This window comes from Piliocolobus tephrosceles, chromosome 15 (assembly GCF_002776525.5).
Source record: "Piliocolobus tephrosceles isolate RC106 chromosome 15, ASM277652v3, whole genome shotgun sequence".
Classification (NCBI taxonomy): domain Eukaryota; kingdom Metazoa; phylum Chordata; class Mammalia; order Primates; family Cercopithecidae; genus Piliocolobus; species Piliocolobus tephrosceles.
In genome coordinates this window covers 28,723,783-28,744,364 of record NC_045448.1, presented here as the reverse complement: position 1 = coordinate 28,744,364, position 20,582 = coordinate 28,723,783, and the positions used below count along the sequence as shown (strand labels likewise).

The 20,582-nt window shown below is 41.5% G+C and overlaps 1 protein-coding gene across 3 annotated transcripts in view; it reads right to left on the bottom strand.

Annotated features, from left to right (window-relative positions):
- Nucleotides 1–20,116, bottom strand: part of PPP1CB (protein phosphatase 1 catalytic subunit beta) — a 52,515-nt gene extending 32,399 nt beyond the window's left edge. The window contains exons 1-2 of one of the 3 annotated variants that reach the window (XM_023217272.2): nt 20,009–20,116; nt 19,623–19,758 (exon numbers count right to left, since the gene is read on the bottom strand). In XM_023217272.2, coding sequence (XP_023073040.1) covers nt 19,623–19,674 — 52 coding nt within the window. In that variant the 5' untranslated portion in view covers nt 19,675–19,758; nt 20,009–20,116. Of the gene's footprint in view, nt 1–19,622; nt 19,759–19,871 lie in introns of all 3 variants that reach the window. The other 2 variants (XM_023217270.2, XM_023217271.2) reach the window with 2 other exon arrangements.
- Nucleotides 20,117–20,582: the final 466 nt, after the last annotated feature.

Here is a 20,582-nt window from a genome sequence, read left to right as displayed (position 1 = left end):
TGAACTGCAATGGCAGCTTTGTAGAAAAATCAGGTGACCATACAGGAACAGGTCTGTTTCTAGCCACTTACATATAGCTCATTACCCCATTTGCCTTTTTTTTCATCAATACCACAATGTCTTAATTACTACAGCTTTTTATAAAGTCTCGGTATCTAGTTATATAAACATCCCAATTTTGTTATTTGGATTTTCCTTTTGAACTTTCAAATACGTTTTAAAATTGGCTTGTGTCTATCCCCTCCACCCCCAAACTTGTGAGGTTTTAAATTGGGAATAAGGCTGGGCGAGGTGGCTCATGCCTGTAATCCCAGCACTTTGGGAGGCCGAGGTGGGTGGTTCACCTGAGGTCAGGAAGAGACCAGCCTGGCCAACATGGTGAAACTCCCCTCTACTAAAAATACAAAAATTGGCCAGGCGTGATGGCGGGCGCCTGTAATCCCGGCTACTGAGGAGGCTGAGGCAGGAGAATCCCTTGAACCCACGAGGCGGAGGTTGCAGCAAACCAAGATCACACCATTGCACTGCAGCCTGGGCAACAAGAGTGAAACTTCATCTCAAGAAAAAAAAAAAAGGAATAAATAGGTTTAAGTCTAGAAAGAATGGACATGTTCACAATTTCAAGTCTTCCAATCCACGAATATGGTATCTCTCCATTTATTTATTTCTCTCAGCAATGTTGTACACTCTAGTATGACAGTTTTTCAGTTTTTCATTAAATTGATTTTGGCTGACATCTGTGATGTCATTTCTTTCAAATGTACTGAGGTCTGCTTTATGGTATAGTATATGGTGTATTTCAGTAAATGTTTCATACATATTTGAAAAGCATATATATCCTGCAATTATTGAGTGAAGTGTTCAGTATCTGCCAAGTAGGTCAGGGTAGCTGTGTTATTCAAACCTTTACCCTTGCTGATTTTTTCCTGTTTGTTCTACTAGTTACTGAAAGAGGAGCACTGATCTACTACGGTTGTGGTTTTATTTTAACTTTTTATAACAGTTGTCAACCTTTCCTTTTAGTTTTAGACCTATATTATTATATACATAAAAATTTAAGGTATTTTTCCATTAAATTTATCCTTTTAGCATTATACAATGCTCTTCTTTGCCTCTAGTGTTACTTCCGGTTTTAGAGCTTTTTCCAACATAAATATAGCCAACTCAGATTTCATTTGATTAATGCGTGCATGATATTTTCTCCCCCCCGCCCCCTCCTTTTTTTACTTCCTCATTTGTGTCCTTAGATTTAAAACACATCCCTTGTAAACAGTATCTATAACAGTTAGGTCTTCTGATCTTTGCATTAATTTCAATGTTTGCTCCTTTCTTTTTTTGGGGGGGGATGGAGTCTCACTCTGTCACCAAGGCTGGAGTGCGGTGGCATGATCTCGGCTCACTGAAACCTTTGCCTCCCAGATTCAAGCAATTCTCCTGCCTCAGCCTCCCAAGTATCAGGGATTACAGGTGCCCACGGCCAGCCAATTTTTGTATTTTTAGTAGAGACGGGGTTTCACCATGTTGGCCAGGCTGGTCTTGAACTCCTGACCTCAGGTGATCTGCCCACCTCGGCCTCCCAGTGCTGGGATTACAGGTGTGAGCCACTGCACCCGGCCGATGTTTGCTCCTTTCATATTCAATATAATGACCGACGAAGTTGGGTTTAAGTCTACCATTCTGTCATTTGTTCTGTTTGTCCCATCTATTCATTCCTTTCTCCTTCCCTGCATTTCTTTAGAGTAATCAACTATTTTTTTACTATTCCATTTTCTCCTCTATTAGCTTTTCATTATACATTATTTTTTCATTCAGAGGCTGCTCTAGAGATTACAAATACTTTTGACTGATTACCACCCTCCAGTCTTTTGTTCTACAGTTGTATTTTTGTTTCCACATTTTAAATTCCATAAGCCACAACTATTAAACAGAATTTATATTTACTCACATTCATCCTTACCATTGTCCATTTCTTTCTGCAGTTCTTTGCTTTTATGTTATTTTCTTTCAACATGAAGAACTTGAATATTCTCTAGTGCCAGCATATCAGCAATATATTTTCTCAGCTTGTTTGCCTTTATTTTACTTTACTACTGAAGGATATGCTCACTAGATTTAGAATTCTAGACCAGCCTGACCAACATGGAGAAACCCCATCTCTACTAAAAATACAAAATTAGCCGGGCGTGGTGGCACAAGTCTGTAATCCCAGCTACTCAGGAGGCTGAGGCAGGAGAATTGCTTGAACTCGGGAGGCAGAGGTTGCAGTGAGCCAAGATCATGCCATTAGCCTCGGCCACAAGAGCAAAACTCCATCTCAAAATAAAGAATTCTAGGTTGTCATTTTTTTCTTTCAGTACTTTAAAGAGAATGCCATTCTATTGTCTTCTGTCTTCCACAGCTTCAGGTGACAGATCAGCTATCATTCGTATTATTGTTCTCTGAAGCTAATGACTTTTTTCTCCTGACAGCATTTAAGATTTTCTCTTTCTCTTGGATTTTTAGCAGTTGTGTTCACCATGGTTTTCTTTCTATTTACCCTGCTTGGAATCACACAGCTTCTTTAATACATGCTTTGATATCACTGTTTTGGAAAATTATTAGTCAATATTCCCATCCCGTTGTATGTCTATCTCCTCTCTTTCTAGGATTCCTATTACACCTGATAGACCTTTCCACTGTCTATCAGCAATACATTAGTCTCTCACGCTCTCTTCTGTACTTTTTTTTTTCTGTCAGCACTAGATAATTTCTATTGGTTTTTTGGACAATTCAGTTTCATCAGCTTGTCCAAAATAGCATATCCTATTTTGGTGAATGAAATACTGAATTATGGGTACAAAATTGTAGAAATTTTAGATAAGACCTTTCTCCAAAGAAGGCTGTTTCCTTTTAGCAGCAGCACAGCAGTAACTCATTTTCCTGAGGGCTGGTCTGTTTTAGTTTTGCCTTCAATCTTAGGGAGTGGTCATGATGGGGTCACAATGGACAACTCATGGTGTAATAAGGCCTCTCTAACTCAGCAGGATTTGAACTTCCATTTTTGCCTCTCTGGCATTAGGTAGATACTGAAATGTCTGCTCAGATCTTTAGCTTCTCAGCTACTGTTTTCTGCTGGGTTTCTTCTCTTGCTTATGTGTACCTCTGAAGTCAGTCAATGACTTTAGAGGGATCTGACTGCAGATTTGAGGTTAGATTCTATGTGGTTCTCTCCTCTCCTGGACTTAAGCTTCAACTGCTTTAGTGGTCCCAAACTTCCACCTTTCTTCCTTAGCCCAGTGAGACTGTCACTTTTTATTTGAGATCATTTTCCCTATGCCACAAACTAGGAAATGCCTCCAGGGAAAGAAGCCAGGATGACTGGTGAGCTCACACTACACGCTTCCCTTGTCAAAGATTAAAATGTCTCAACAATTTTCTGTGTTGCTTGCCTCTTCAACAATGGAATGGCTGCTGAGAAGCACACACAATGTGATTATGCATACACTAGAAAGTCAGGTGATTACATTACAAATTTGAGGCATGACTTGTCAAGGACTAGACACCATGGCGCCTAACCCCAATTTATTTCACCTGACTTAATCAGTCACACAACTGTGGTGGGAGCACCAAGGTTTCCTGACTTCCAGTAAGGTAATCTTTCTACAATCATGTTCACATTAGGAAAGGCAGAAAAACACCACCAGTGTTCAGCAAACTAAGGACAAGGGGTCAAATCTAGCACGATGCCCGTGTTTGTATGGCTTGGGGCCTACGAATATTTTTTTACATTTTTTAAAATGATTGCAAAAAGCAAAACAAAAGAATCCTTTGTGACATATAAAAATTATATGAAACTCAAATTTTAGTGGCCATAAAGTTTTACTGGAGCACAGCCACTTACTTATTTATCACTTGACACATTCATGCTTCAATGGCAGAGCTGAGCAGCTGTGATAGACCACATATGGTACTCTCATCATTTCACCCTGCTTTTTGGTGCGTCACAAATTATAGAGATGAGGTTACAACCTGGCAGCGTCATGGGTGTCACGATTATTGCTGCACAGCAACATTTTACTTACTTTTACTACCAGTGCATACTCATCAAGTCAAAGTAAGAAAAGTGGACTTTGAATGTTGTGTTTTTAAGACACAATAAAGTGTTGATTATTTTGTTATTTAATTGGGTGCTAAGGCATTGCAGTCATTATGTAGCTGTGCTAAAAAAACACAACATATACTGATGGTATCAGATGGAGCACTCACCACAACATTCCCAATTCATAGTAAAGCAATGGTGAGGGAGGTTTTTAAAAAATTAAAACGAAATCTCATTACAGCAGAATTTCTTCACAAAAATGAAAATGAGCCCGCAACTCAAGTTTCCAAGTGGCTCACTTGTTAGCCAAGTTAAGTCATTTATCAATGGTGGGTTAATTAAATTGTGTCTGATTGGAAAAGCTGAAGAACTATGTATGTCTTGAGACAATAAACTTTTAAAGGCCATCAGCCTTTCTGTAAAAAGGGTGTAAAAAAGAGTTGAGGACATTGGGAGCAAAATTAGTAAACAATTAAAAAACAAGACAAATGGTTCTGAGTGGTGTTCCTTGGCTCTTGATGATAGGTGTTAGCAATACTTGTTATTTGGGGAGCCAATCCTGATTTGAAATGACTGAAAAGTTATCCTCTATAAATAATCTATGTGGAACCAACTATAGGCAAGAATATTCTCAAAGCAGCTGAGAAAAACTATTTTAGTACAACCTGAAGTGCAATCTGCTAAAATATGTCACAACTGATGATGGTAAAGTAGAAAAATACTTAGTTGGACTATTTTACAAAATCTGAGAAAATGTAGGATGTTTGAAGTCTGGTGCAGTTTTCTTGTGGAAAAATATCTTAATCAGGTATTACTGAACCAGAAGCATCAAGGATCAACTTCATTTGCTCTCATGAACTTAACCACTGTCAGTTTCATGAGTATTTGTTAGTAATAAAAGCTGTATATCCTCATTTGGCCAACCACACACGATTTTGATGGCTTAGCAGTGACAGCTTTATTGCAACTTATTTGCATTCAGGGCTGATACTGAATTTTTTCTAAACAAGAAGAATCACCCTCAATCACTATTATCAAACACAGAAGAGTTTTAGAAATTAGATTTTGCAGCCAATCTAGTAATTTCTTCCCCTTTTAATTTCAGGTAGCCTCCATTCTACAAAACAGAATGAAAGCTCCCCTGAATGTTTTAAAATAAATTCAGCCTAAAATTGTAAGGCAAAAGATATATATATGAGAAACTTCTATTGTGGTAAGTCATTCTGACAACTAATACTGTCTGAATTAAAGAAGTTGTTTAATTTTTTACTTTTTGAGATGGGGTCTTGCTCTACTGCCCAGGCCAGAGTGCAGTGGTGTAATCAGGCTCACTGCAGCCTACTGGCTCAAGACATTCTCCTGCCTCAGCCTCCCAAGTAGCTGGGACTATAGGCATATGCCACCACACCTGGCTCATTTAATTTGCTGTAAAGACAAGTCTCACTATGTTGCCCAGGCAGGTCTCAAACTCCTGAGCTCAAGTGATCGTCCTGCCTCAGCCTCCCAAAGTGCTGGGATTAAAGGTGCGAGTCACCACACCCGGTCAGCAAACTGCTTTATATATATAACCCGTGCTGTCAAGTTAAAACAAGTCAGATCTTCATTCCCACACAATTTTGCAGCAGACACATTTTTCAAACTCAAACTAGCATTCTTCAAACCTTGACTCAAGTGCAAAAAAATTTCCACATATCAAAATCCATTTAACTGTGCAGTTGAGGAGCTTCCACCTAACCCTCTATTGGAAGTGATTAATCTGCAACGTAATGACATGCTAAAAGGCAAATATCAGAATTCCATAAATGCTTTCCAAGTGATGAATATGCAGTATGTTCCCATCTGTGTAAAAAGACATCTTCTAAGATGAAATAAATAGAATCTCACTACAGATCAGCATCAAGAGATGACCACTTGCAATCAATTTTGATGAGAGAACATTAACTTTGAATCTCAATTAAGCAAAATGTTTATCCTCTCCCAAAAGAATTCTGTCCTTTACTCAACTATTATACTTCACATTTTGTATCAGCGTAAAAATTTTTCCATTGCAAGTTTGTCTTTCCAATGCATATATCCAAGGGATGTGATATATACGTGTCTGTGTGTTGTGTGTATATTAAATTTTTCACTAACCTTCTGCTACTTTCCCCAGCAAGTTCTTACTTATCTAAAACAGAAAGGATGGCAAGAAAAAAGCACTAATTCCAACACCTATGCACGGTGTCTCATAAAATTTTTTTTTTTTTTTGAGACAGAGTCTCACTCTGTCGCCCAGGCTGGAGTACAATGGCATGATCTTGGCTCACTGAAACCTCTACCTCCTGGTTTCAGGTGAATCTCCTACCTCAACCTACTGAGTAGGTGGGATTACAGGTGTGTGCCAACATGCCCAGATAATTTTTTGTATTTTTAGTAGAGATGGGGTTTTGTCTCATGCCCAGGCTGGTCTCGAACTCCTGACCTCAAGTGATCCGCCCACCTTGGCCTCAAAAAATCTTAGTAATCTTCACTGACCACTGGTATTCTAACTCTCACTCAACCCCCACCCCTAAGATTACATACTAATTAACGGCAGTTAAATCTAGACATCCTAATTTTTTCCTAGCATTTTCGCCATATTTAGCACAAAAGCTTGCTTTTAAGTAACAAAAAGGCAGAAAAATAAAAATTCTACAATTGGCTAAAATGTGGAGTCTTGTGTTTTTTTTTTTTTTTTTTTTGAGATGGAGTCTCGCTCTGTTGCCCAGGCTGGAGTGCAGTGGCGCAATATTGGCTCACTGCAAGCTCTGCCTCCCAGGTTCACACCATTCTCCTTCCTCAGCCTCCTGAGTAGCTGGGACTATAGGTGCATGCTACCATGCCTGGGTAATTTTTTTGTATTTTAAGTAGAGACGGGGTTTTACCGTGTTAGCCAGGATGGTCTCGATCTCCTGACCTCGTGATCTGTCTGCCTCGGCCTCCCAAAGTGCTGGGATTACAGGCGTGAGCCACCACACCCGACCCCCTTTGTTTTTTCATTCTTTCTCTCTCGCTTTCCTTCTCCCTCCCCCTCTCCCACTCTGTCTTCCTTTCCTCCTCGTCTTTCTCTATGCACACAACACACACACGGTTTTAAGTGAAAAAAAAAAATCAGGCAGCTGCCATACTTCCCTCTCATCTTAGGCCTGCCTGTTAAGAATAATTAATGTGGGCCTGGCGCGGTAGCTCACACCTGTAATCCCAGCATTTCAGGAGGTTGAGGTGGGCGGATCATGAGGTCAGGAGTTCAAGACCAGCCTACCAACATGGTGAAACCCCTTCTCTACTACAAATACAAAAATAAGCCAGGTGCAGTGGCGGGCACCTGTAATCCCAGCTACTCGGGAGGCTGAGGCAGAAGAATCACTTGAACCTGGGGGGCAAAGGTTGCAGTGAGCTGAGACTGCACTCCAGCCTGGGTGACAGTGAGACTCTGTCTCAAAACAAAAGAATAACTAATGTGGATTCAGAGCTCAAAATGGCCTTTAGTGGCTCTGTATAATACCACAAATTGTCTGTAATATTGTGTATATATAAAAATATTTTTCTGAGACGGCCCATGGCTTTCATGAATTCACAAAGCATAAGTTAAAAATCAGTTCAGGTACGCTGGTAAACAAATAGCAAGTATAATGAGAAAAGAGTGAAGAAGAAAAGTGACAGATATAGGTGAGGGCTAGACATTTCAGGAATAAAGGACTTTTTTTTTTCACTGCATTGACATCTGCTTTGATAGTACAAAAGCAAGGATGGGTAAGACGGTTAGTGTCTCAATAAACACCAAGTCAGTGGCACCAAACCCCACTAGTAGTCACTGTGTTGTTCATTGCAACACACAAAAGTGAAACACGAAAAAGGCAGCTTCATGTATGTCCTTTGGAAAAGCAGTAAAAATGATCAACTTGATTAAACTTCGATCTTTGAATACACCTATTTAACAATCTACATGATAAAAGGGAAATGCCCACAAAGCACTCCCACTCCATCCCAAAGTACAATGGCTGTCGCAAAGGAAAGCACTCCTGTGACTGTTTTAGTTCCACGCTGACCTAGACACTTTTTTTCACTAAACACTTTTACTGGAAAGTGTAACTGACAAACTATGGTTATTCAGACTTAGATATTCAACAGATATGCGTGAAAATGAACAAAGTGACCCTGTCATTTCAAGGAAAACAACTGACAGTACTTGTTGCCAACGGTAAAATTCGAGCTTTCAAGTTACAAACCAAAATTCTAGAAACCTTGTAATTAGCACCATGAATCTGACAGCTTCCCCATAGTTAAGGACTCTTCTGATGAGATCTTGTAACATCAACAAATGTCATTTCTGGATACTGTATTACATAATAAGCTGTTTCAACATCTGGACATCTGCATAACTCAGCTGAATCAGTATGACCCAAATGAACAATGCATAGTATAAAGTCATGTGTAAGACCCATTTAAAGTACAAGAAAGATCAATGGATTTCAATGTAAGAGAACAAAAAAATTCATGGATACAATTTCAGATTCCACATCTCTTTAAAAATTAACCTTTAAAAAACCACTACTTGCTGATTTTTGGTAAAAACATCAGAGAATACCCACAATCATCTAAAAGAGCTATTAAACTACTCCTCCTTTTTCTAACTACATATCTGTAGGAATACAGATTTTCTTCATATTCAACTAGAACAAGGTAACAAAAGACTGAAAACAGATGTGAATTCAGCTGTCTTCTGTTTAAAAGACTAAATTAGATTTGCGTAAAGTGATGGCACTCTTCTCACATTTTTGCTTTAGAAAAGTTATCTTCCTAAAAAACATTTATGCTAAAATGTAGTAAGTTGCTACTTAAAGAACATTTATTTATTTATTAGAGACAGAGTCTCGCTCTGTCGTCCAGGCTGGAGTGCAGTGGCGCAATCTCAGCTCACTGCCGCCTCTGCCTCCCGGGTTCAAGCACTTCTTGTGTCTCAGCCTCCCAAGCAGCTGGGATTACAGGCATGTGACACCACGCCCAGCTAACTTTTTTATATTTTTAGAAGGGATGGGATTTCACCATGTTGCCCAGGCTGGTCTTGAACTCCTGACCTCAAGCAATTCTACCCGCTTCTGCCTCCCAAAGTGCTGGGATTACACGTGTGAGCTACCACACCCAGCCAAAAACAGAAAGTTTTAAATTCTCAGTTTTAACTTCTAATGCAACATTGTTAAATACTTCACATAAATAAAAGCTCATTTTCAATTCTTTATACATATGGAGAATTTGAGTGTAAGGGGGTCTCAAGACTCAAAGTTTAAGAAACACTGCCCTATAGTTCCTGGCCAAAAACAGCGCTAAACTACTTTTCACCATTTTATCCTACCTAGAAATACCTTTCCCTCTCAGTACCAACACTGATATGTCAAACCAGATTATAAACGCTGAATAATGGGAATAGTAACGAAACTATTATACATACTTACATACCAGAATGGTGGTTATATGCAATAAACAGAAAGTGGAGGTAACAGTATCTGTCACATACTTACAAGAAAGCCTTCTCAAAATTAGTATAGGGAAGTTTCAGGGCTCAGTGGCACAAAGAGCTCTCTGTTACATACTTCCTAGCTCAGGTTTATACTAAGCAATAACGACGGCTAACTTTTTCTGACCTTTAATGTGTCAAGAATTGTTTGAAGGCACTATCATATATGCAGAAGAAACTGGGGCAGGGCTGAAATACACCCAGAATCTGTGTCCTTAATCATTATATAAGATGGCATCTCAATGTATCAATATTTACTAATATTTCTTGAGTAAACACTTAACTGAGTAAACATCTGATTATCATTAAGGATTCACATAATTCTAGTAGTTGGGGGTCCGAAATTCACAAAAGCAATTCCTGTCATCTAAAATTAGACCTCACTCTTTCTCACTGACAGGTTTGCAAGTTTCTCCCCCTCAGAGGCCCGATGGCTCATGCCAGTAATCCCAGCACTTTGGAAGGCCAAGGTGGGTGAATCATCAGGTCAGGAGTTCGAGACCAGCCTGGCCAACATAGTGAAATCCCATCTCTACTAAAAATACAAAAAATGAGCTGGGCCCACTGGTGGCGGGCGCCTGTAATCCCAGCTACTCAGGAGGCTGAGACAGGAGAATCGCTAGAACCCAGGAGGCAGAGGCTGCAGTGAGCCGAGATTGCGCCACTGCACTCCAGCCTGGGCGATGGTGTGAGACTCTGTCTCAGAAAAAAAAAAAAAAAGGTCTGGTCTTTTTGTCTCGCTAGTTTGGCTCAAGTATCGATAGTAATTCAAATAAAAGGCTCGATGCAAACCACACTGAGGAAACATACAAGTACCTATAAAGATTCCTTCTTAATTTACTATTTAAAGTTTTAAAATAAGTGATTACAACTGCTAGATATGACATTAGTGAAAGCTGTGTAATATCCGACATCCCTAACCTTGATATGAAAACTTAGATTTTGATTTCTCCAAATCTTGAGAATGAGAGGTAGGACTAGGGGGAAGGTTAAAATGGTGTCAGACAAATACAGTTATATACCATTTACCAAAGGGATACTTCCTGAGAAATGCAGTTAGGTGATTTTGTTGTTGTGCAAACATCATAGAGTGGACTCACACAAACCTAGATGGTACAGTCTATTGCTCTTAGGCTACAAAGCATGATGCACACTATGTTACTGTGCTGAATACTGTAGGCTACTGTAACACAATGAGTGCTTGTGTATCTAAACACAGAAAAGGCACAAAATATATACAGTAATAAAGATATAAATATTTCTTTCTTTCAGAATTAAGCTTTGCTTACTGTTATTTTTTACTTTAGAAACTTAAAAATTTTATTAAACGTTTTGAATTTTACCGTAACAATTAGCTTAAAACAAAAACATATCATACAGTTGTACAATACTTTCTTTATATCCTTATCCTATAAGCCTTTTCCTATTTTTAAAAATATTTTTTACTTTTTAAACGTTTGTTAAAAACTAAGACATATACACACATTAGCCTAGGCCTACAGAGTCAGGATCATCAATATTCCACCTCCACATCTACACTGGAAGGTCTTCAGGGGAAGTAACACACATGGAGCCATCACCTCCTAGGATAACATCGCTTTTTTTCCTGGAATGCCACCTGAAGGACATGCCTGAGGCGGTTTTAAGTTAACTAGTTTTTAAAAATAAGAATACACTCCAGGGCCCAGGGCCCAGTGCAGGGGCTCCCGCCTGTAATCCCAACACTTTGGGAGGCGAAGGTGGGCAGATCACCTGAGGTCAGGAGATCAACACCATCCTGGCTAACACGGTGAAACCCTGTCTCTATTAAAAACACAAAAAATTAGTCATGTGTGGTGGCGCACGCCTATAATCCCAGCTTCTCAGGAGGCTGAGGCAGGAGAATTGCTTGAACTCGGGAGGCAGTGGTTGTGGTGAGCTGAGATCACGTCACTGCACTCCAGCCTGGGCAACAAGAGCAAAACTCCGTCTCAAAAAAAAAAAAAAAGTAAGGCCGGGCGCGGTGGCTCAAGCCTGTAATCCCAGCACGTTGGGAGGCCGAGACGGGCGGATCACCAGGTCAGGAGATCGAGACCATCCTGGCTAACACGGTGAAACCCCGTCTCTACTAAAAAATACAAAAAACTAGCCGGGCGAGGTGGCGGCGCCTGTAGTCCCAACTACTCGGGAGGCTGAGGCAGGAGAATGGCGTGAACCCGGGAGGTGGAGCCTGCAGTGAGCTGAGATCCGGCCACTGCACTCCAGCCTGGGTGACAGAGCGAGACTCCGTCTCAAAAAAAAAAAAAAAAAAGTAAATATATAACATAGCTGTTTACTACCACTATCAAGCATTATGTACTCTATATAATTGTGTTATACTTTTTTTTTTTTTGGAAATGCAGTCTCACTCTTTCACTCAGGCCAGAGAGCAGTGGTGCAATCTTTGCTCTTGGCAACCTCCACCTCCCAGATTCAAGCGATTCTCCTGCCTCAGGCTCCTGAGTAACTGGGATTACAGGCATATGCATGCCACCAAGCCCAGCTAATTTTTGTATTTTTAGTAGACACAGAGTGTCACCATGTTGGCCAGGCTGGTCTCGAACTCCTGACCTCAAGTGGTTCACCTGCCTGGGCCTCCCGAAGTGCTGGGATTATAGGCATGAGCCACCACGCCTGGCCTGTGTTATTCTTTTACACAACTGGCAGTGCAATAGGTTTATACCAGCACTATCACAAACGTGAGTAATGCGTTGCACTATGACATTATACCTATGATGTCACTAAGTGACAGGAATTTTTCAGTTCCATTCTAATCTTACAGGACCACTAACTATCTTACATGAAGTCCACTATTGACCAAAACATCATTTGATGGAGCATATGACTATACTCAAAGCAAGAAAGTGTTTTGGTCACCTTGCAACTGACCAGACGGGAACTTCTGTTACTTAGGGATATTCTGATTAACATTCCTAGAACAAAATTCCTTTATGGTGAAATATGCTATGTTAAAACCTCCCAATTATGCAAGTGTGGGTATGCATCAAAAAACAAAGGCTATTCCCTCTAGGATATGCACGTATCATCAACATCTCCATTTGTCTTTGCACAGATGCAGGTAAATTTGGCAAGGGAGGGTTCTGAGGCCAGTGATATTCAATGAGGGTTATACATACTCTCATAAATCACTGTGCTCTACGTGAATAGTTCAGAGGCAGAATAAAGGACAACAGCCCCCGCCCTTTTCCCTACTGTATGACAAGTACCCATCTACACCAAGGACTGACTTCCTCTATCAAACCAGGAAAAAAATGGCTACTGGTTATTTATACTTGAATAAGTCTTGAAATGGCTATTTAAAGCTGTTAGAAGCAGTGGTTGCTGCCTAAGGGTATAAATTTGTATCCAATCACAAATCCTAGAAGACTCGACTGGGAATCCCCATCCACCACACCACTGCTAAACTTACTAACATTTATGAACTATTTCTTCCCCTTCCCTCCCTATATGCCACCAAGATTCCAGAATAACCTTTCAGAAATACATAACAGAATTTTAGTATTTCTAAATATCGTAACATTCCTTCATACCTGTATTATTTTACCTCTGTTAGAAATGTTTGAAAATGGGGCTGGGTGCCTGTAATCCCAGAACTTTGGGAGGCCAAGGTGGGAGGACTGCTTGAGCCCAGGAGTTTGAGACCAGCCTGGGCAACAAAGTGAGATTCTGTGTCTACCAATTTTTTTTAATTAGTGGTGCATGCCTGTGGTCCCAGCTACTTCTGAGGCTGAGGTAGAAGGATCACTTGAGCCCAGGAGGTTGAGGCTGCAGGTAAGCCGTGTTCATGCCACTGCACTCCAACCTGGTGACAGAGCCAGACCTGGCCGCCAATAAATAAATAAATAAATACATAAATAAATAAATAAATAAAGCATGGCACTGGAATGTATACTCTTTTAAAAGTAATAAACGTGGAGAGTAAGAAAGAAAAAGAACCTACTAGATGCAACTATCTTCCCCATGAATCCTGAATCTTAATATAGCTCTCTCTAGACTCAATTTAAATAATTCATAAATTCCAACGAATTTTCATCTTGGATTTAGATATTTACCAGAAAAGCTCCAGGTCTGCCTTCAGATAGCAAAATAAAAACACCTCTGGGCTACTTCTTCAAACTGTCAGTTTCCCTTACTTGCTGAACTAATTCAGAGAAAACAAATACCTAATCTCTGAATCAGTTAAAAAATAAGCCACGACCTTTATGTCTCCTCTAGTATCTCATCCAGAAGAATCAAGGAGATAAAATATTCCTCGGGTGATCTCTTCCACTCCCCAACGTGCTCTTTTTTTCTAACGAGTCTAGCTGTACATCCACACAAAACACTTTCCCTACAGAAGTCGAGGTTGTCAGGAATAACTGACACTTCTTTCAAACTGCTAACCTTTAGACTGCTGGTCGGAATTAAACAATTTAATCAGTAAAGTGGCCTTAAACAATCTGGCAGTTCCTCAAAAAGTTAAACATAGGGTTACCATATGACCTAGAAATTTCACTCCCAGCTATATACCAAGTGAATTGAAAGTATATGCCCACAAAAAAAACTTGTACACAAATGTTGACAGCAGCACTACAAGTATTCACGATAGCCAAAAGAAGAAAACAAAATGTGCATCAACTGATGAATGAATTAAAAATATGATACATACATACAATGGAATATTATTCAGTCACAAAAGAATAAAGTACTGATACATACTACAACAAAGATGAATGTTAACAACATTAAAAGCAACTAGTCACAAAAGACAACATATTGTATGATTTCATTTGTATGAAACATCCAGAATAGGCAAACCTAAGAGACAAAAAAAGTAGATTAGTGGGGGCCGGGAGGGAATGGAGAGAAATGGGAAGTGTCTGCTACTGGAAACAGGGTTTTTTTGGGGGGTATTTGGGTATGAAAATGTTATAAAGTTTACTGTGGTTGATGGCTGCACAACTCTGTATTATACTAAAAATCGTATACTCTAAATAGGCAAACTGTATGGTATGTGAATTATATCTGGATAAAGCTGTTATCTTAAAACAGAGAGCTTTAATACACTTTCATTAATCTATTTCACTTTTCGGCCAGGTGCGGTGGCTCACGCCTGTAATCCCAGCACTTTGGGAGGCCAAAGCGGGCGGATCACGAGGTCAGGAGATCAAGACCATTCTGGCTAACACGGTGAAACCCCGTCTCTACTAAAAATACAAAAAATTAACTGGGCGTGGTGGCGGGCACCTGTAGTCCCAGCTACTAGGGAGACTGAGGCAGGAGAATGGCCTGAACCCGGGAGGTAGAGCTTGCAGTGAGCCGAGATCGTGCCACTGCACTCCAGCCTGGGCCACAGAGCGAGACTCCGTCTCAAAAAAAAAAACAAAAAACAAAAAACTATTTCACTTTTCAAATCCATTCATTTCTTTTTTTAACCTTCAAAAGGACACTAAAAGCTGGGTGCAGCAGCTCGCACCTGTAATCCCAACACTTCGGGAAGCCAAGGCTGGAGGATTGCTTGAGCACAGAGGTTCAAGACCAGACTGGGTAACCAACATAGGGAGACCCTGTCTCTACCAAAATAAAAAAAACTAGCCAGGCAAGGTGTCATGTGCCTGTGGTCCCACCCACTAAGGAGGTTGAGGCAGGAGGACTGATTGAGACCAGGAGGTCGAGGCCGCAGTGAGCCATGATCAAGCCACTGCACTCCAGCCTGTCTTGAAAAGGAAAAGTTAAAAGTGTAGCCTGTCAGCCTAACTAAATCTTAAGAGTACTATACATGTTTCACAAGAAAGAAAAGAAAAGACACTAAAAGATCACAAGCAGTGTCACAAATTCAGACATCTGACAGGTCAAAGTTAAATGAAAAATGAATTAAAAAAAAAAAACAGGTACACACATATCCCAAGATTTTCATAAAACTGTAAGTGGGCCAAAAATGTAACACAATCACATTTTGCTATGGAACTTTACACAGTGCTAATATTCTACAACTCATATTGTAATAGTCAAGTTCGGCTTTGTGGTAATATGTTAAAAAACACTTTAAGAAAAACTATTCTATCACACAGCAGATCACTTTTGGGTATTTCTGAAGACAATTTAATGACAAGGGAAAATGTTTATGATGTAACACTACATGAAAAATTAACTCATAAAGCTATGTAAGGAATATTCTAATGATGTAAAGCATGTGAATTTTACAAAGTTAAGTATACTTTAAACAAAAATATATCAAAATTTCAACAAGTTATCTCTTGATTGTGGAATTACAGGGGACTTCTTGAAAGAATGCTGCCCTTTCATAATCAGAAAAAAGCAAATTCTAAACAGTTTCATAACATATATGATACATATTAGACATATTATATCAACTAGCACATTCCAGTTTTTAAATACCTGGATCAAGACTGTGGTTGGGAACAGAGCTGGCACTATCTTATTCACCCAGCAGCAGTTTTCCATACTAACCTCCTCCCAAATGCATTAGATTCTACTCAATTCCTCCAAAATAAACTTAGCACTTATAGTTTGAATGAAGCTCCCCCAGATGATTCTGCTATACTCTCATTTCCCACCCCTCTCTGAGAACCACTCATCTAAGAAAGAAGATTTTACAGGATTTTCCAGAATAGTCTACAAACTAGCTTGAATTTAAATGATCAAAAACACTATGATAAGCCACAAGAATGTGGCCAACAGGGTCACTACAGAGGATAAAGTAGAAGTCTTTGGTTTTTAGTTCCAAGCAAAACTTAATCCAAGAAAACATACTGAAAGAATATGCACCATCCAAATAATAAAATCAATATTTGTTTTACATTAAATGGCATGTATGTATTAAAATGACCTAAAGGACTCTTCAAAAATATCAAGATCGGGCATAGTGGCACACGCCTGTAATCCCAGCACTTTAGGAGGCCGAGGCGGGTGGATCACTTGAGGACAGAAGTTTGAGACCAGCCAGGCCAGCATGGTGAAACTCTACTAAAAATACAAAATGAGCCGCGGTGTGGTGGCATGCGATTGTAGTCCCAGTTACTGGGGAGGCTGAGGCAGAAGAATTACTTGGACCTGGGGGGGCGGAGGTTGCAGTGAGCTGAGATCACCCCACCGCACTCCAGCCTAGCTGACAAGAGCAAAACTCTGTCTCAAAAAAACAAAACAAAACAAAACCGTATCAATAATATGCCCACCTAAAAAAGAAAAAGAAAAAGCAACTCATAAAATGTAGTCACCAGAAGTATGTACAGCTGATCGGTGAATTAATATAGTAAAAAAGAAAAAACAATCAGGAATACGTTGTGGGGCTACAATCAGCATTTTAAAATGAGATCAGATCCTGCTGAATGTTCTCCCCAACACAGAGAAATTCTTGCCAAATTTTTACTTACACGTTCATTTGACACTAAAAACACTAACCACAGTTATTCTTGCTAGGCAGCTTTATGAAATATCATGAACTAGAATGTAATATCATTGAAATCCAAGTGGACAAAATTTTCTTTGAAGATTAAAAATAATTATTTACTAGAAAATTCAAGTCTGCTCTGGACAAGTCTTTCAACAGGTCTCGAAAGGGAAGGAGGTGAAAAACCTAGAATATTTAAGAATCCCTGGGTGGCACTGTCAAACTAAATATGCTTCTGTAGGATGAAGAAGTACTGAAACCTACTGATAGAATGTGTGCTGAACACAGGACAGAGAGAAGGCTGAAAAAGCCTGAAAGTCACTTGTTTAGACTGCGAGCTCCTTGAGTGAAGAGATTGTGTCTTGTCTTAGGATTGCTGGTGCCTGGCAAGGAGGAGGTCAACATGTTAACGCTTGCTAAATTGAGAGAAATGTGTCTGGACTACAATTCTTACCCCCCCCCCCAAAAAAAGGAAAAAAGATCGTACAAAACCAAATATTTAATTTGAATTCACAAAAACAAATGGAATCACTTGACTATTTTTCCCCCAATGTCTTTTCCAGTGACCTTGCACAACCCACTGGTGAAGTTTAAGTACCTGTAATCATAAAAAGGTGCGTCTAATTTAAAAGGATACAAACATTTTAAAATATAAATGTTTTATGCCTATAAAATATATGGAAAATGAAAAAAATATAAAGAAGCTGAGATACAAACATATTTTTAAAATATTTAAATTTACAAGGAAAGTTTAAAATACATAAAATTGGGTCCGGCGCGATGGCTCACGCCGGTAATCCCAGCACTTTGGGAGGCTGAGGCGGGTGGATCACAAGGTCAAGAGTTCAAGACCAGCCTGGCCAAGATGGTGAAACCTCCGTCTCTACAAAAATACAAAAAAAAATTAGCCTGGCATGATGGCGGAGTGCCTGTAATCCCAGCTACTCGGGAGGCTGAGGCGGAAGAATCGTTCGAACCCGGGAGGCGGAGGTTGCAGTGAGACCTGCCATTGCACTCCAGCCTGGGAGACACAGTGAGACTCCGTCGGGGGGCGGGGAGTAGGCCTCTACTTTCCCAAATGTAAACAAGACATATACATTTTTAAATTAACTGTATTTCTCTCATAGAACAGTTACAAAATACAATTTTTTTTCAAAGCAAATTTCTCAAAGACCCAGCAAGACGTTCACATCTGAAACAAAGTCTTAGGTAGTGAACACTGACTGCAGGCACCAGGGGGCCTCCCAGGAATAACTTGATAGTAAAGGAAAAGGTAAATAAGAGTTCCTGGTAAAACTTTTGCTTCCTATTCAGTCTTAAGACTGCTAGATGGCTTTCACATCTGGAGCAAATATACAGTATTTAGTTACAGAACAGCTACACACAGAACTTGGGTTTTAGATACCGACACATTCGTTGAAAAAAACGAGTTACCCTTCCCCCATTAAAATATCTTTGATGATTTTCCAAATATAAGTACATGTTGCTTTACTGTAGCAAACAATTATCTTAAGGTAATTTGAAATCAAACAGTACATATGCAATCCTTCGATAGCAGCTAACGAAGAGGCCTCTAAATCGTTTAAAAGGGATTAAAGGCTTTTCTACACACTCATAAAACAATTAGTGATGACGAAAACTTTAGGGTAGAGGGGCTGTTTGGCATTTAACTTTGAACAATATCCTACAATGAATCAATACATTTAACTCCTGGCTAGTCCAACTCTTCGCTTTCCCTCCTTGTCCCACGAACATAAAACTATTCAATAAGAACACCAGGGCCCGGAAAGTTCAAATGCTGCGTAGACTTGCAAATACCTTTCGAACACAAGACAGGCTTTAAAAATAGATCTTCACTAAGTTGTGCAGAAATTAAGCTCTGCTCAAATCAAACGCAAAAGCTATCATCTACATACATCACATTTCTTACGTGCATCTTCAACCTGATCAAAGATTTTGTCTTACAATTTTTTTAGGCCAAGTAACAAATGGTAGATAAATTCCCGCTAATTTTATCCTCTCTTTAAGAATCATCCATTCTATGGCATCGCGTAAAAATGCAGAGCAGACGAAGCATTCCTGTTAAGGACAGGTTTTTATATATATATACATAAAATTCACTCTCGGAACGACAATCGAAAGCAGCCAAGGGCAATGCACAAAGAGAACAGAGAGAAAACATTGATTCCACGGACACACAAAGCCCGGTGGCAGGCATCCTCTCCCCCTCCTCGGAGGGGTCACCGGAGGCGAGCACGACGGCGCGCGGAGCCCGGCAGCCTTTCCGAAAGGCTGTCTCCCGCAGACCCGCTCCGCACAGCCGCCGGCCGGCGGGCCTGGCCACCAAGGGTCCGCGGGGACGGCCCCCTCTCCCCCGATCTCCCCTGACCGCGCTCCCGGAGGCCGCTCCCCGGCGCCCAGCAGCCTCCTCGCCCCCTCCTCGGCTGGTCTGCCGCGCCGCGCTCCCAGAGACTGTCTCTGGGTGGGAAAGAGGTCCCCTCGCGTTTCGGCGGCGGAGGTGGACGCAGGGGTCGGCGGCGGCGCCCGACCTCCCTCCGTCCCGCGGCCCGGCGCGCACTCACCCTCCAGCAGCCGGGTGATGAGGCTGTCCACGTTCAGCTCCCCATCCGCCATCTTGTCGGCACAGACTCTCCTTCCCAGCAGCGGGAACAAGGGCTTCTCGGCGGAGGCTGCGGCGACGGCTAGGCGTTCTCTCACCTACAAGTCACGCGGCGTTTCGACCCCGGCTCCAACTCCCCCTTTTCCCGGGCCCTCCCCCCACCCCCTCCCCGCCGGGCAGCGAGAGCGCGCGCACACTCGGAGGCACCCACGGAAAATAAATAAACAAGAAGTGCCCCCACAAACAGGGCCGCGTCAGACCAAGGCCGCCACCTCCTCGTCCTCGGCACCGCCCAGCTCCGCAAAGCTCACCAGCGCCGCCGACGGCCCCACCCGCAGCGCCACTCACTCCGCACGTCCCTTGCGCGCCGCCGCGTCACGCACCTCTCCGCGCAGGCGCGCGGCGCGCTCCCCGCCGCGGCGCCCCTCGACGCCTGGGCCTCTGCGCAGCCGCACTGGAGCGGCTTCTGCCGCCGCCGTCTTCGCGCAGGTGCGTCGCCTTCTCTCTCTCCACGTCCACGGCGCCGAGTTTCGCCGCCGCGGCGCAGGCGCCAAGGAGGTTCCCGGCTTTGCCGCTCGTAGGAAGCCCCGGTTACGCAGAGCGCGCTGGGGCAGGGCTCACCTTCCTTCTCCTCTGCTTCCCTGGTGTTCTCCAGACGTGATGGTTGCACCCTTTCGGCCTCGCTTTCCTTTTCGTGGCTTCATACCCTAGATCTGCAAGCAGTTCCTCGTGTTTCTTCCGTTAGCCGGGAAACGCGAACTGCAGCGTTTGGAATCCGAGTTTGCGCTTTTGAAAAGCAAGAAGGGGTTAACTCTGCTGGAGTTCGACATTGCAAATAAAGGTCTTTACCCCCGGTGGTTCTACAAAATTAGTTCCGCAGGGATTCTAGTTGAAAGAAGCGTTAAAGTGGGCCCTGTAGGAG